Here is a 16,833-nt window from a genome sequence, read left to right as displayed (position 1 = left end):
AACGCCTCGGATATAAACCCTACACCCATCTCCGCCCCGACGAGCGTGCCGATCGAGTTGTGATCAAGAAACTCCCTCTCTCCACGACGGCTGACGAGGTCACCCAGTCCCTGCTCGACCTGCACCTACCTGTGGCATCTGTGGTGGCCATGCGCACCTCTCCTACTTCAACGACCCGGCCTTTCCTGGTCACTACATCCGGTCTGGGTGAGGCAGCCCCCTTCCTGAAGTTGAAGACATTGGGCTGCTGGGTGGTGGCAGTTGAGAAATACCGCGGCTCGGGGCGCGTACCTCAGTGCTACCGCTGCCAGCGGCCTGGACACCCGTCCTCCCGATGCCACCGGGACCTCGCCTGTTTCAAGTGCGCTGGGCCCCACTGGTCTCGGGACTGCACCTCGACTACCCGACGCTGCACGCTTTGTGACGGGGCCCACTTCGCTACTTCCACTGACTGTCGCGTGATTCAGGCTTACCTGCGCCGACACCCTCAACGACTCACTGACGCCACGACGACTGCCGTGGGGACCGGGCCCTCTGTCCCGTCCCTGTCCGATCCCAAGACGTTTCCTGCTCTCTCCACCAATGCTTGGGCACGCCCTCCCCCCGTTGTACCGGTTGTTCCCCCCTCTGCCACCTCGCACCCTCCTCCTTCCGCTCCTTCTTCTGACTCTCGACCGCTTGCCTCCGACTCAGACTGCTCGTCGCTTTCATCCCTCATTCACGACTTCATTTCATTCATCCGACAGTACCTCCCGCTCATCCGGTCTGTCCTGACGGCACTCTCCCGAGCCCGCACCTCCACCGAGAAGTTCGAAGTGCTCCTCCAGGCCCTTCTGAATTTCTTCGATGGATCCCGCCCCTCCCCTTAGTGTCCTCATCTGGAACGTCTTTTCCCTCCTCCCTAAGCTCCACGACCTTTTGCACCTGCTCCACGAGCGATCGCCCGACGTCGTGTTCCTTTCTGAGACCTGGCTCTCCCCCTCTGCCCCCGTCCTGGTCCCCGGGTATGCGGTCCACCGTGCCGATCGCGATGGTCGGGGCGGGGGGGGTGGCGTTACTCGTCCGCAACACCATTTCACATCATCGCCGTCGCATCCCTTCTTCCCCCGCGGCCGAGGCGGTTGCTGTGCGCTTGCACGGCCTCCCGTACTCCCTGACCTTGGTATCCTTGTACCTCCCCCCTCAGTACGCCTTTCCCACGGCCGACGTTGTCGCCCTCGGTCGGCTCGACGCCCACGTCGTGCTGGCCGGGGACTTCAACGCCACCCATCCCTTCTGGGGCTGTGCCGCCGCGAACCGGCGGGGCAGCTCCCTCCGGCAACTCCTTCGGCGTACTCCTCTCTCTCTTTATGCCCCTCCGACCCCGACATTTTTTCCGGCCCAGCTCAACCGGCAACCCAGCATCATCGACTTTGCACTGTCCACGCCCCTCCCCATTCTCTCGGATCTCACCACCATCACCTCCGGCACCTCCGACCACTTGCCTGTTCTTGCCACACTTCACTTTCACCCCCGTTCTAACCCCCACCTCCCCCGCTTCGATTTTCCCAAGGCCGACTGGGGCGGTTTTCAGCGTTCCCTCTCCGCTGCCATAGACCTGTCTGTTCCGTTCGATACCCCTGCCCGCCTTGACGCCAACGTTCTCTCGCTGACCGACGCCATTTCCGCGGCCGCCTCTGCCAACATACCTCTGGTTCCCCCCCGTCCCCTTGTCGACCCATTTCCGCCTTACCTCCGGGACGCCTTGTCCTTGCGCAACCGCTTCCGCGTCCTCTGGCAGGCTAGTCGTTCCCTGCTGCACCGGCGGGTGTACCTGGTGCTGCGGGGGCGCTGCCGGCGATTGGTCGCGGAGTGGAGGGCCCGTCTGGAGACTCGGCGTCTCCAATCCCTCTCTGCTTGCTCCGGCTCCCTCTGGTCTCACGTCCGTCGTCTCCGCTCGGTTCCTACCACCATCCCCCCGCTGACCACCCCCACGGGTGTGGCGGAAACGGCCTCGGAGCGATCCGAGGCGGTGGCCGCCTACCTGGCGACCACCTTCGCATCCGCACCCGGCCCTTCCCTGTCCTCCGAGTCTTCGGACGACGAGGACGGGGCCCGCCTCCTGTCTCGCCACGTCACTTTGCCCCCCCTTCCGGCCACCTTCCCCCTGCCGCTCGTCACGCCTTCCGAGGTCCGCACCCTGCTCGCCCGCCTTCGGCCCCGTTCTGCTCCTGGCCACGACTCTCTGCCCTCCCCCGTGCTCCGTGCCCTACCTCGCAAGGCCCTTGTGTTTCTGACCCGTCTTTTCAACGCAATGTTCCTCCTCTGCCACTTCCCCACCCCCTGGAAAACCGCCGTCGTCTCACCCATCCCCAAACCTGGCAAGCCCCCGTCTCTCCCTTCATCTTTTCGGCCCATCTCGCTTCTTCCTATTCTGTCCAAGGTCGCGGAACGGGCGATCCACCGCCGTCTCCTCTTTCAAGTCACCACCCTGGACCTTCTACCCCGCCACCAGTTCGGTTTCCGCCCCCGCCACTCGACGACCCACGCCATTGCCCGTGTGGAGCACCTGGTGGTCCAGGGATTCGCCAGGCGGCAACACACGGGCATGGTGCTTCTTGACCTCGCCCGTGCTTTCGATTCCGTTCCGCATGCCCAGCTCCTCCAGCGCCTCTCTGCCACCGACCTCTCATCTCATCTCATCCGCCTCCTCTGCTCCTTCCTGGAGGGTCGCACCTTCCGGGTTCGGGTGGAGGGGGTCCTCTCCGGCCCCCGCCCCATCTCCGCCGGCGTCCCCCAGGGCGCCATTCTCTCACCGCTACTTTTTACCCTCCACATCTCTGATCTCAAGCCCCCTCCCGGCACCTATCTTGTCCAGTACGCCGATGATACCTGTCTCCTGGCCTCTTCAGTTTCCGAGCGGCTGCTCTGCGACCGTCTCGGCCGCGGCCTCACTTCCCTCAACAATCAGTTCCTCGCGCATGGCATCGGGCTCAATCACTCTAAATCACGATCCATCCTCTTCTCCCGACTTCATCCACACCTCGACCACCCGCCAGTCATCTCCACCGTAGCCATCCCCTGGTCGCCTCGCATCCGTTATCTGGGGGTCACCCTAGACAATACCTTTACTTTTCTGCCGCACCTCGACTCAATCCGCACCAAGTCCCGTGCCGTCATGGCTCAGCTGGCCACCATACTCAGACCGACATCCGGCACCCCTCTCGACGTTCGTGTGACTGCCTACCGTTCCTTTGTTCTTCCCCACTTCCTCTACGCGTGCCCGGCTTGGGTCCACTCCTCTCTGTACAACCTCCGTCCGATCACCCGGTCCTACTTTCTCGGTGCCCGCCTCCTGCTCGGTCTCCCTCGCGCCACCTTACGACAGACCCTCCTGGACCAGACTGGGCTCCCGCACTTACACGAGCTGCTCTGCAAGGTGACTAAGAAGTTTCTCCGCCACTGCCGGCGTTCTGACAACCCCCTGATCCGACTCCTTGCAGAGCCCCTGCCTGACGCTCCTCACCCCCGCCGACCGCTCTTTACCTACGATCATTTGAGACGCCCTGACCCTGATGACGTTGACGCTGGTGCAGTCGCGGCTGGTGGGCCCGGCAGCTGACGACGGTGATCACCACGTCCACGGTTGGCTCTGAGGAATGTTACCAGGCATCATCCCATCAAGATCTCTGCTCTCAGTGAACTACTGCCTAACATCGCCACTGCTCCGGACCGTCTTCATCTGCGGCCCGGCACCTTCTGCGCCCCGAGTCGCCCCCGGCAGCCCACAGAAGATTCGCCGCCCAACAAGCAGCTGGACCTCTAGGACGGTATCGTCGGAGGGGCCCCGTTTCGTCAGTGTTGAATAAAGATTGTCACCATTCGCCCTTGTGGCCATGTATTCGTGTTCTATGTTGTGTTTTATTTGTGTTCACCTGTATCCGCTTTTTATATTAAAGATGAATTTTTTGGTGGGTAACTCCCTTCAGTGGGAGTTCCCTTTGTTAAAAAAAAAAAAAAACTAAAGATTTCCGTGGAGGGGAACATTTGATGAGTCTTTAAACAATTTTTTGTTGTGCCCAGTGTTTACACACTGGGCCGGTTACCGTTAAACCACTGGGCCCGGGGGTGAGGCGGGGAGGGGGAAATCTGAAAAATCGAATTGGACAAGTATCGTTCATGGGAATTTTTTTTTTCTTTTTTCAACTATTACCATGCACAATTACGTACCTTCCTTCCGCACTTTCAAGACGGTGGGGTTGTTCGCCAAGGCACCGTAAACTTGAGACCTACGAATGCATTACATACCATACACAGATGAAAAAAAAAAAAAAAATTACACTTCACTGTACATAATTCTTAACACTACTTCACAACTACTAAGTTGAAATTTTTTCACCGGGACAGCGCGAACGCAGTCCCGACTACCAAAAATTACGCGCCCGAGTTACCCACATTTGGGGTAATCGCAGAGGTCAGCTCAACCGAAGTGCAAGGGAAGAGCCTCACCCTGGGGGAACCCCCTGCTTGATCAGGGTAGCCCCTACGCCAGGTAAGTATGCTGCGCAGTGTTTCGCTTTTCTATTTCACTTGGAGCTCGGACCACCTCATCAACGTGTTTTGAGGTTATGTACTTCTACCTCCGAAACAGCTCTTTCCCCAGACATAACACTCCCGTGCCAGTTCATCACACTACATGACAGTACACACCAACAATGCAAATACAATTTCTTCCTACAACTGCCCGTTTCTACTCGCACCTCGTTTCCTTTGTTTCTGTACCCACGGCGACGGTCGACCGCCGCGTGCATTTGGTTACCCCGTTTGCCGCGTGGCGGCACTTGGTTACACCGTTTGCCGCGTGGCGGCACTCGGGTCGTCGCGTCCGCCTCGGCAAAAAGGCGGGCACCACGGCACAGTCGAGAGGGGAACTTTTTTCCATTAGCAACATACCTAGGGTTTCACGAAATATCGAGTGCCGTGTCCCACGAGGCGATTTTCGGACGATTCGCGGCTTCAGGCTGCACGACCGTACGCTATTTTCACCATTAGTGGTGGTCCGCACATTTTTCCTATATAGTCCGGATTTTCAAAGTTTCAACCGTGCTCTGGTTTCCCTTCAAACTGCTCTTAGGTGCTACTCTGAGTGGTTTGCAGGGATTTCCTTAGTTAATTCGAGTTTTCCTCGCGTGCTTTTATAATCCGACCAGTCGTTTCTGGTGCGAAGACTTGCTGCTGGGTGCATATCCGGATCTGGTAACTCTCAGCAGCAAGCAACAGGGTCCCCCCCTGGGCATTGCTGGGGGGACTCTGCAGAAATAAATTCAACCCTCGGGTTCCACTAATTATTATTTTATTTTTATTTACAAGTTCTACTCAGCATCACTCCTATTATATTCACTCCATCTTCTTCCACCTTTAACTGACTGCTGACTGCTGCTGCTGCTTCCTGGGGCTGTCACCAGGTGGCCGAGAAGAGTAGTTCCTCCCAGGTGTGGCTCTTGGCCTGCCGACTTGATTGTTTCTCGTCGGCATGGCCGAGGGGGGGTCCGGGGAGGACCCGCCCCTGGGGGACTCCGACTTTGAGGGCCGACTCCAACCGCCATTGAGGGACTACACCAGGCCTCCTGGTGGCCACCGAGACCGGACGGGTGCCTCGGGCGATGCTGGAGCAGAGGGATGCTCGCCGCCCCCCACCCCCAGCCGGACCGGGATCCGCACCCAGGAGCGCTGCACGAAGGTGTCGGAGTCCAAGCATCACCAGATGGTGCCACCTGGCTTCTGCTCCGACACCCCCTTCACCCCGGACGTCACCATGGCAGCAACCCTCACCACCACGACCACCACCATGACGACCACGACAGTTTGCACTTTCACCCCCTCTGCTTCTCACCCCATCTCCTCACCATTCTCAGCGCCTTCCCCCTCACTGCCACTCATCCCTGTCGAGCCTGCGGCCCCCCGGGACGTGCCGATGGACACCGGCTTCAGCCTCCCCCGCCGGACGGTGAAGCGGCCGAGGATGGGGCGCGCCGAGGACCGCACCTCCATCTCCAACCGGTTTGGCGCCCTCGAGCTCGACTCCGCCGGCGAGGAGGGGACCTCGTCCCGGGACTCGTCACCTGCACCATCCACGTCATCCCGCATCTCACACCTCACCCGCCGCACCACCCCCCGACCGACTACGACCGCCGCGACTCAGCCATCGACCTCCGCTGCTCGTCAGCCGTCGCCTCGACCATCCACCTCCGCATCTGCACCTGGACCCCGCACCCGGCCTCCCACCCAACCTGCTGCCGCCCCCGCATCTGCCTCCGCCGCCGCCACCGTCAAGCCTACCCGCATGCCGCCCATCGGCTGCCGCCTCCCCATCACCACCAGCCCCTTCACCCTGGCCCAATCGTTTCAGTCGCTCCTTTCTGGCAAGCTATCCATCACCTCCGTCGACGGCCGCACCTCCTTTTACACTTCTAACGCCGCTGATCACACCTTCCTATACAACCACCTCACCCAGCTCGGCCATCAGCCTTTCACGCACCTGCGACAGGACGAGAAGGGGGACCGACTCGTCCTGAAGCGTCTCCCACTCACCACTACCCCCGAGGAGGTGCACGCCGCCCTCCTCGACCTGGACCTACCCGTTGCTTCCGTCACTCCGCTCCGCGTCACCGACACCGCCACGACCCGTCCGTTCCTGGTTAATACTCACCACCTGGGGGAGGCAGCTCCCTTCCTGGCTCTACGCTCCCTGGGCTGCTGGGTGGTCTCCGTCGAACGCTATCGTGGCAGCGGGCGGGTCCCGCAGTGTTACCGGTGCCAGCAGGCCGGCCACCCATCCACACGCTGCGAGAGGCCGGTGGCCTGTTTCAAGTGTGCCGGGCCCCACCGGTCCCGCGAGTGCACTTCGACGACTCCGAAGTGCGTCAATTGCGGCGAGGCGCACTTCGCGACTTCCATGGACTGCCGGGTGAACCAGGCCTACCTCAGACGCCACCCCCCCCGACAACAGCCTGAGGCCACCCCGGCACCGCGACCGCGACCGCCAAACTTGACCGACGCTCGTGCCTTTCCCGCCGTCACCTCCAACGCCTGGACTCGGCGCGGTTCCGCCGCCGCCACCCTGTTCCCCTCCCGCGACGGGCCATCTCCATCTGCACCTCAGGACCCCTCATCTCACCGACCGGACGCTGACGACGCTTCATTCACCGCGATCATACGTGACCTCATCCAGCTGTTTCGGCAGTACTTTCCCTTCATTCGCCGCACCCTGACCGCCCTGTCCCATGCCAAGTCCCCTTCGGAGAGATTCGAGGTGCTCCTCCAAGCGCTTCTGGGTCTCTTCGATGGATCCCCCGCCGCCCCTTAAGCTCCTAGTCTGGAACGCCTTTTCTTTGCTCCCTAAGCTTCTCGACTTCCTTCACCTCGTCGACGAGCACTCACCCGATGTCGTGTTCCTATCAGAGACCTGGCTGACCCCCGCTGTACCCCTCCGCGTCCCGGGATATGCCGTCCACCGCTCCGACCGTGATGGTCGGGGGGGTGGGGTGGCACTCCTGGTGCGCGACACCTTCACCCATCACCGCCGACACATTCCACCTTCACCCGCGACTGAGGCTGTGGCCGTGCGCCTGTTCGGACAGCCCTACTCCCTGACTCTAGTCTCCGTGTATCTCCCACCCCAATTTGCCTTCCCCTCTGCCGCCGTTGTCGCCCTCGGTCGGCTCGATGCCCATGTCGTGCTGGCCGGGGACTTCAACGCCACCCATCCCTACTGGGGCTGCGTCGCGGCCAACCGCCGAGGCAGCTCCCTCCGTCAGCTCCTCCGGCGTACTAACCTCTCCATCTGCGCCCCCGCCACCCCCACATTCTTCCCCGCTCAGCACCACCGTCATCCCAGTATCATCGACCTCGCCCTCACCACACCGCTCCCCATCATCTCTGGTCTCACCACGCTCACCGCCGGGGCCTCGGATCACCTGCCCGTCCTCGGCTCCCTTCACTTCTACCCCCATTCCAACCCGCACCTTCCCCGCTTCGACTTCCGCAACGCCGACTGGAATGGGTTCCAGACCACCCTCTCATCATCACTCGACCTCACCCTCCCCTTCGACACCCCCGACCGTCTCGACGCCAACGTCGTGTCATTCACCCGGGCCGTCTCTGCGGCCGCCTCCGCTCACATTCCGCTGGCCACTCCAAGTACCCGCATCACCCCCTTCCCGCCTTACCTGCGTGACGCCGTGGTCCTGCGCGACCGCTTCCGCGGCCTGTGGCAGGCCAACCGGTCCCCGTTGACACGGATGGTGTTCCTCCTGCTGCGGGGCCGGTGCCGCCGGATGGTCGCGGCGTGGAAGGCGCATTTGGAGACCCGGCGTCTCGGCTCCCTCGCCTCTGCATCCGGCTCTCTGTGGACCTACGTCCGGCGCCTCCGATCGGTCCCCACCACTATTCCCCCACTCACCCACCCGGCCGGGGTGGCGGAGACTGCCCCTGAGCGATCGGAGGCGGTCGCTGCCTACCTCGCGACCACGTTTGCCTCCGCTGACCCCCCCACCCTCTCCTCCGAGTCTTCGGACGACGGGGACACACCCCCCCCCCCTCGCACATCACGTCACTCTGCCCGTTCTTCCGGACTCTCTGCCATTCCCTCTCGCCACGCCATCGGAGGTGCGCACACTCCTCCTCCGTCTCAAGCCCCCTTCTGCCCCCGGTTCCGACTCTCTGCCTGCACCCGTCCTCCGTGCTCTTCCTCGGAAGGCGACGGTCTTCCTTACCCGCATCATCAACGCGATGTTCCTTCTCTGTCATTTCCCCACCCCTTGGAAAGTGGCCATTGTCTCACCCATACCCAAACCCGGGAAGCCCCCTTCCCTACCATCATCGTACCGCCCCATTTCTCTTCTACCCATCATCTCTAAGGTCGCAGAGCGGACCATTCTCACACGCCTTCTCCTTCACGTCAACCTCTTGCATCTTCTCCCCCATCACCAGTTCGGTTTCCGCAAACGTCACTCCACCTCCCACGCCATCGCCCGTGTGGAGGTGCTGGCTGTCCAAGGTTTCGCACGGCGCCAACACACGGGCATGGTGCTTCTGGACCTTGCCCGGGCATTTGATTCCGTGCCCCATTCACAACTCATTCACCGTCTCTCCGCCACCGACCTTCCACCTCATCTCATACGCCTCATCTGCTCGTTCCTGGGGGGTCGTACCTTCCGGGTTCGGGTGGAGGGCGAACTCTCCGACCCCCGTCACATCATGGCCGGCGTCCCCCAGGGCGCCATCCTTTCACCCCTTCTCTTCACCCTTCACATCGCCGACCTGCAACCACCACCTGGCACTCACCTGGTTCAGTACGCCGATGACACTTGCCTCCTCGCTTCCTCCGTCTCCGAGCGGATGCTCGGCGACCGCCTGAGCCGCGGGCTCACATCACTCTCTACTCAGTTCCTCGCGCACGGCATCGGGCTGAACTGCTCGAAGACCCAATCCATTCTCTTCTCACGCATCCACCCACGCCAGGACCACCCCCCACGAGTTTCCAGCACTGCCATCCCCTGGTCACCCGAGGTCCGCTATCTGGGGGTGACCCTGGACAGTACCTTCACTTTCATCCCGCACCTTGCTTCCATGAAGACTCAATCCAGGGCGGTCTTGGCGCAGCTGGCACCGATACTGCGACCCTCATCTGGCACCCCCCTCCCGGTTCGCATCACCGCATTTCATTCCTACGTCATCCCACGCTTCACCTACGCATCCCCCGTGTGGGTTCATTCATCCCGTTTCAACCTTCGCCCCATTACCCGCACCTACTTCCTGGGGATTCGTCTCCTTCTCGGACTCCCCCGCGCCACCTCCAGGCTGACTCTCCTGGCAGACTCCGGCCTGCCCCACCTTCACCCTCTCCTTCGCTCCATGACAACTTACTTCCTACGCCGATGCCGACGCAGCGACAACCCCCTCATCCTTCAACTTGCGGAGCCGCTGCCTCCTGCACCCCACCCACGACGACCGCTCTTTTCGACTGACCACTTACGCGACGACTCCGACGACGACGCTGACGACGTCCCGGCGGCCGGTGGGCCCGGTAGATGACGGCGTGGACCTCCACGTCCACCGGTAGCCTCCGCGGACCCGCCACCATAGTTCACCATCTACATCGCCACTCCGTCTTCTTCCCATCGTCATCAGCATCGCCGTTTTCTCCGCGCGGCCTCCATCAGCTGCGCGGCTCCTGGATCAGCATCTCTTCACCCCCAGCAGTCCCTCACCCCCCCTCCACCCAACAAGTAGCCGGGACCTTCAAGAACCTCCGTGTTGGCGGGGTCCAGCAGCATCGTCATGTTCTTCATCTTTGTGTTTATGTTCTGTACAGTGTTCTTGTCCACTGCCTTGTATGTATCTTTATGTATTAAATGATGTTTTTGTGTGTGGGCCCCTAGGGGCCCCACTTATATAAAAAAAAAAAAAAAAAAAAAAAAAAAAACTAAAGATTTCCGTGGAGGGGAACATTTGATGAGTCTTTAAACAATTTTTTGTTGTGCCCAGTGTTTACACACTGGGCCGGTTACCGTTAAACCACTGGGCCCGGGGGTGAGGCGGGGAGGGGGAAATCTGAAAAATCGAATTGGACAAGTATCGTTCATGGGAATTTTTTTTTTCTTTTTTCAACTATTACCATGCACAATTACGTACCTTCCTTCCGCACTTTCAAGACGGTGGGGTTGTTCGCCAAGGCACCGTAAACTTGAGACCTACGAATGCATTACATACCATACACAGATGAAAAAAAAAAAAAAAATTACACTTCACTGTACATAATTCTTAACACTACTTCACAACTACTAAGTTGAAATTTTTTCACCGGGACAGCGCGAACGCAGTCCCGACTACCAAAAATTACGCGCCCGAGTTACCCACATTTGGGGTAATCGCAGAGGTCAGCTCAACCGAAGTGCAAGTTCAAGTTCAAGTTCATAACATTTATTAACAGAAAATTAAAATACACCTTGGTCGGTTTACAAACAAAAAGATACAATTACATGCCTCAGCCGCAGGCTCCTACATGAAAACAAATTTAAATAAAAAATACACAAAAAGAACGAAAGAAAACAAGTCGGTAAAAATAAGTGGGGAAAAACACGAAAAACCCCAAAACAAATTGAAAAAGGGGAAAGGAAAAATGACCAGAAACAGGAGAAGCCCCAAAACAGCTAACGAGAAGGAGGGCGGGGAATAAAAACCCCGAAAACCCCCACGAGGCAAAGAAAACAAAAAGCGAAGAATGGGTGGCGAAACGCCACCGAGGCCAAAAGAGAGAGGAAAAAAAAGGCGACCCGAACACTCGCGGGCCGCGGCAACAAAAGAAAGCGACGAATAAAAACATCGCAAAAAGAATGCCTAGAGAGGCAAATAAAAGATCCCAAAGGAAAAGCTAAAAGGCAGCCATGTTGGTTGCAAAAATATAGGAAAAATAATTAAGAACATTTAAAGCAAAGTGGTATCATAAATGGCAGCATACCAGCAAACGAAGGGGGAAAGCAATAACAATTAAATCCCCTACAAGAAAGGGCCAGAAGGAAGCCAAAAGGCACCCACGAGAAGCGTGGCGCAAAGCAAATACATGAAAAGACACCCAGCGCAGGCAAGATGTCACTCAATGAAACAGTACCCTAAAATAAATTTACAGCATAAGGCTGAACAAGAGCACCCCCCCCGAACCCTAACAGAGAACCAAGTGGGTCGAGGAGGGAGGGGGAAGGCACACAAAACACTAATTTAATAAACACAGACAGCAAACAAGACACGATACACAAACACCACCCTGACACAATAAAGCATTTAAAGTCCAAAAATAACCCTGAAAAAGAAAACAAAAACACACCGAAGCACACAAAGTACACCGAAGACAGCCAGAGTCAAACGACGCACAGCACGTAAAAATGTCAAAGTTAGGGTGGGTCGTCACGAAGAATGTCACGCAACCGGGGATGGGCGTGTGGCGCAGCAACGTCGTAGTCCCCAATAGACCGGACCAACGGGTTAAGGCTGCGCGCATTGCGCCTGAAGAACCGCCGGGCGAAGTCAGCAACCATCTCCACCGGCCGCCGGAGACCAGAGAGGCGGTACAGCAGCTCCACAGGCGTCCACAGCGGGTAGCCGAGCACCAGGCGCAGACCAGCGTGCAGCACAGAATTGATGGGGCGCCAGCAAGTCCGGGGAAGCGCCGCCCAGACCACCGACGCGTACAGCAACACTGGCAGGATGTAGGCCCTGTACACCAGTTGCCGGGTGGGCAGAGGCACGCCACTCCGCGCCCCCAGCACCGGCCGCAACGTCCTGTGCAGAATCCGCGTCCTCCGAACCGCCGCCGTGATGTGGGGCTGCCAGGTGAAAGTGGCGTCCAGCAGCACCCCCAGGTACTTCACCGCAGGCAAGTACGGCAGCAAGACGCCCAGGAGCACCAGGGGGGCCGGTGGTCGGCGGCGGCGCTTGGTGCAGAAGAGCACCTGGGTCTTCGCGGGGTTCGGCAAGATGCCCCAGGAGGCCATGTAGCCGCTCAAGTGACGCAGCGCCACCTGCGCCTGCGCCTGCAGCACCTGCGCGTCGTCACCGGTCACCAGAACCGCCGTGTCATCGGCGTAGAGCGCCAAAGTAGCCCCAGGCGGGGGCGCCATGTCCGCCAGGAACACAGCGAACAGCGTCGGACTCAGGATCGCCCCCTGCGGCACCCCAGCAGCCACGCGATGAATCCCGGAGAGCGCGCCATCAACCCGGACAGCAAACGTACGGTCAGCAAGGAAGCTCTGGAGGAGATTGATCAGATGGGGGCTCAGCTCCGTCCGCCGCAGCTTGTGCACCAGGGCAGCATGGTGAACCGAGTCAAAGGCGCGCTTTAAATCCAGCAGCACGAGAATGGAGTGCGCCCGCCGATTGAAGCCGGCAGAAATCAGGTCAGTCACGTATGCAACAGCTTGGAGCGCAGACAGGTGCCGGCGGAACCCAAACTGGAAGTCCTGGAGAGTGCCATGAACCGCCAGGTGGAGCCCCAAACGCCCAAGAACCATACGCTCAAAGACCTTGGAGAGGCAAGACAGCAGAGAGATAGGCCGGTACAGGGCAACATCTGGAGAAGCAGGATGCGTCTTGGGGACCGGGACGATCACAGCATGACGCCACGGCAGAGGAAAGTGTGCCAGAAGAAGGCTGAAGTTGCACAGCTTGGTGAAATAAATAAGCGCCTTCCGGGAGAGGGACTTCACCAAAACGGGGCGCACACCATCAGGGCCAGGAGCCTTCCCCAGCTTCAGCCGGCCCACGGCACGCTCCACCTCACGAGGCGTGACCAGCAGGGAGCCCACGGCGGCCGGGAGCGGCAGCGGCGGCAGATCCCGGAAGGCGGCAGCAGTCGGCCCAGCCGCCGGAACAGCGTGCGGCACGAAGGTGGACACGAAGTGGCCCGCCAACAGCTCCGCTTTATCCCGGGGGTCATCCAGGAAGCGCTGACCAGACTGCAGCGGCGGGACACCAGCGGCACGGGAGCGCAGGCCCCGGACGTAGCCCCACACCGAGCCCGTCTGCGCCGATAAAGACCGCAGGGCCAGAAGGTGCTGAGAGGCCTGCCAGTCGGTAACGGCACGGCGGCAGCGGCCCTTGTAGTACCGGTAGTCTTCCAGCGCCTGGGGGTGGCGCAGGCGCTGCCAGCAACGCCGGGCAGCATTCCGCATCCGGATCAGCGCACGCAGGGGCGGCGGTAAAGGCTTGCCCCCCGGGCGCACAGGCCGCAACGGGACGGCCGCACGCTCCGCACTGCCAAGTGCGGCAGCGAACCGCTCCACCACGTCATCCAGGTCCTCAGGGGTCGCCACCGTCAGCCCCAGGTCCAGCTGGTCATCCAGGTGCCTCCGAAAGGCCGGCCAATCCGCCCGCTGGTAGTCGCGCCGCCGCAGAGGAGGGCCAGCAGCCTGAAGACCCTGGAGAACACCGACCACCGGTAAATGGTCAGAGGCGAGGTCAGAGAGGACGGCCAGGGAAACGACGGTCAGCCGTTGGGTGGTCAGGCACAAGTCCAGGACAGAAGGGCGCTGGTTAGCCCGGGTGGGACAGTAGGTAGGCGAGGGAGGCGCATGGATGGTCAGATCGCAAGCAGCCGTGAACCGCAGGAGCGCACGGCCACGGAAGGTGTCAGCGGCGCAGCCCCAGCGAGTATGGCGGCAGTTGAAATCGCCAGCGAGCAAGACAGCAGCGTCCAGCCGCGCCAGCAGCACCAGGTCATCCGTGGGCAGCACCCGATTAGGCTGCAGGTAGGCGGCCACCACCGTGAGGGCCGGGCGCGTGGACGTCAGCCGAACAGCCACCGCCTCCGCCGCGGCCAGCGCAGGAACAGCACGGCGGTAGTGGGAGATGTGGCACCGCACCAGCACAGCAACCCCGCCACGCGGCCCAGCAGGGCGGTCAGCCCGGTGGCACACGTAGCCCGGGACGTCAAGCGCCAAATGCGGCTTGAGCCAGGTCTCGGTGAGCAGCACCAGGTCGGGCGACCAGCGGTGAAGGATGTCAGCCAGCTCCTGGGAATGAGAACGGACAGACCGGGCATTCCACAGAAGCAGGCTAGTCATGAGAGGCAGCACCAGCGGCGGGCACAGCCTGCCCGGGCCCCGCATCGTCATCGCCAAAGAGCCGCAGCAGAGCAGACAGCAGCACCTCGCCCTTCTCCAGGAGAGTGGGGGCACGCGCCAGGGCAACAAGCGTGCGCCGGATGCACTGCAGCCAGGACGAGAGGCGCAGGTCCTTCAGCAGGCGGATGATCTCCTGCACATCAGCAGCCAAGCCGCGCCCGCCCTCGGGGGGCGCATCTGCACCGCCAGCAGCAGGCCGGCCGCGGGAAGAGCCCGCAACCGCCCCCGCATAGTCCACGCCGTCACGACGAGAGGCCGGCAGACCTGGAAACTGACTGCCCCGGGTCGCATCAAACCCGCCAGGGCCCCGGGCTGGAGGCTTGCGGCGGCGCGCCTGACGCTCCTCGTACGCCAACCGAGAAGGACAGCCAGAGAAGTTGGCCGGGTGATCCAGGCCACACAGCGCACACGTGGGCGGAGAGGCAGGATCAAGCGAGCAGTCGGTAGACCGGTGGGGCCCCCCACAGCGCACACACACCGCGGGGTTATCGCAGTTGTGGCTGGAGTGGCCGAACTCCTGGCACCTATAACACTGGACAGCCCGAAGGCTGCCGCGGTACAGCTCTACCTTGACCGCGACGTGTCCCAGGTGCTTCAGCTGGAGAGCCTGCGCCTTCTGCTCCGTCCCGTTCAGCACCACGAGAAAGAGCGGCCAAGGAGTGGCCTGAGGTCCGCGGCTGCCCATACGCACCACCTTGCTGTGGGCGATGCCCTGCTCTGTCAGGAACTCGGAGATGAGCTCCACCGGGGTGTCCAGGTGGAGGTTCCGGATCACCACCCGAGCATTGCGGTCCTCCTGACTGGCCCAGGTGTGGAACGCCATGCCACGCTCCCGCAGAATGGTGCGCATCTTCTCGAAGTCCGCCTTGTTGCGCATCTGAAAGGTGGACGTGCGGGCGAAACTCTTGGCCTCGAAATCTGCAGAGAAGTGCGGCCGCAGATCCCGCAAGTCCCGCAGCGCAGTAGGCGAAAGACCCCCCTGGCACACGATGACAGGCGGCCAGGACTTCCGGCCTGTAAGAGGCGGCGCAGGGGCCGGCGCACCACCAGCAGAGGACACCGCCGGCCGCGGCGAGGGGGCCCCGGGCGCTGGCGGCCGTGCTGGGCGGCCAGAGCTAGGGCCAGCAACAGCAGACACATCGGAGAGGTCGTCCCGTGAGGTAGACAGATCACCAGAGGTCTGCGACAGCCGGGACGACCGGCCGCGGGCGCCCCCAGACTTGGGGCGTTTCCCCTTGGGCGGCGGCTTGGCCCGGGGAGGCAGAGGCCCACCAGAACCTCCACCCTGCTCCTCACGCTCCGAGTCAGGGGACAGCAAATGGTCGCCCGGGGCCGCAGCGCGCTTCCGCTTGCCCAGCAGCACCGGCTCCTGGTCCCGCGGAGCCACCACCAGGGGCTTCGGGCGGGGCACCACCAAAGGAGGACCTGAATAAACAGACACAGGAACCCCAGCACCCGACGAGACGGGCGGCGCGGGCGCGCCATCCACAGCCACAGGCGCCACAGTGACAGCAGGCGCAGTGGAATCGCCCGCCATGCCACGATACCGCAGCGAATAGTCAGGCACCGCAAAGACGTGCCCCCCAGCAGCAGTTGTCCGGCTAGTCGTCGTCACGCTTGAGGTGGTGACGGTGGCGGTGGCACACCGGAGGCAGGCCACCGGTAGCCCCACATCAGAAAAGACAGCAACAGGCGTCGCAGGCAGCTGGCACGAACCACCCGGGGGCTGGTCCACCCCCGAGGCAGACGGCGGCGTCAGGCCGGGCCGCTGGGCCGCGTACGGATCCGGCACAGGCGGCGGCACGCCGCCCCCACTGGGCTGCTTGGACCCAACGTACGAAGACTGGGTACGAGTGCGGGGGCCATCCGCCCGCCGATCAAGACTGAGGGAGCGCCGCGCCCCAGCCCCAGGCCGGGGGCCATCGCCACCAGAACCATCAGCGCGCGCCAGACGCCGGGACAAAGGCCGCGCAATCCGCTCAGGCTGCGAGGAGGACATAACAGGTGACACAATGCAGCCAGGCGCCACCGCGCTGACCGCCACACAAACAGAAGGCTGGGAGAGAGACACAGTGCGCACAGGCTGGGCAGGACAGTCAGCAATGTAGTAATGTTCGTAATCATCAGTATCAGTGGTACAGGAAATAATGTCACAAGTAGGTTCACTCGCCATAAT

General features: G+C 61.3%; 1 protein-coding gene and 1 non-coding gene across 2 annotated transcripts in view; both read right to left on the bottom strand.

The window, feature by feature from the left end:
• Positions 1 to 10,123, bottom strand: part of LOC134544777 (uncharacterized) — a 39,155-nt gene extending 29,032 nt beyond the window's left edge. The window contains exons 1-2 of the mRNA XM_063388513.1: positions 10,016 to 10,123; positions 9,793 to 9,909 (exon numbers count right to left, since the gene is read on the bottom strand). Coding sequence (XP_063244583.1) covers positions 9,793 to 9,909; positions 10,016 to 10,123 — 225 coding nt within the window. The remainder of the gene's footprint in view (positions 1 to 9,792; positions 9,910 to 10,015) is intronic.
• Positions 4,377 to 4,539, bottom strand: LOC134544797 (U1 spliceosomal RNA). Its single transcript, XR_010078054.1, has one exon. It is a non-coding gene; the product is annotated as a U1 spliceosomal RNA (small nuclear RNA).
• Positions 10,124 to 16,833: the final 6,710 nt, after the last annotated feature.

The sequence above is a fragment of the Bacillus rossius genome, unplaced genomic scaffold, assembly GCF_032445375.1.
Source record: "Bacillus rossius redtenbacheri isolate Brsri unplaced genomic scaffold, Brsri_v3 Brsri_v3_scf50, whole genome shotgun sequence".
NCBI lineage: Eukaryota > Metazoa > Arthropoda > Insecta > Phasmatodea > Bacillidae > Bacillus > Bacillus rossius.
This window is presented reverse-complemented; position numbering and strand designations above follow the sequence as displayed.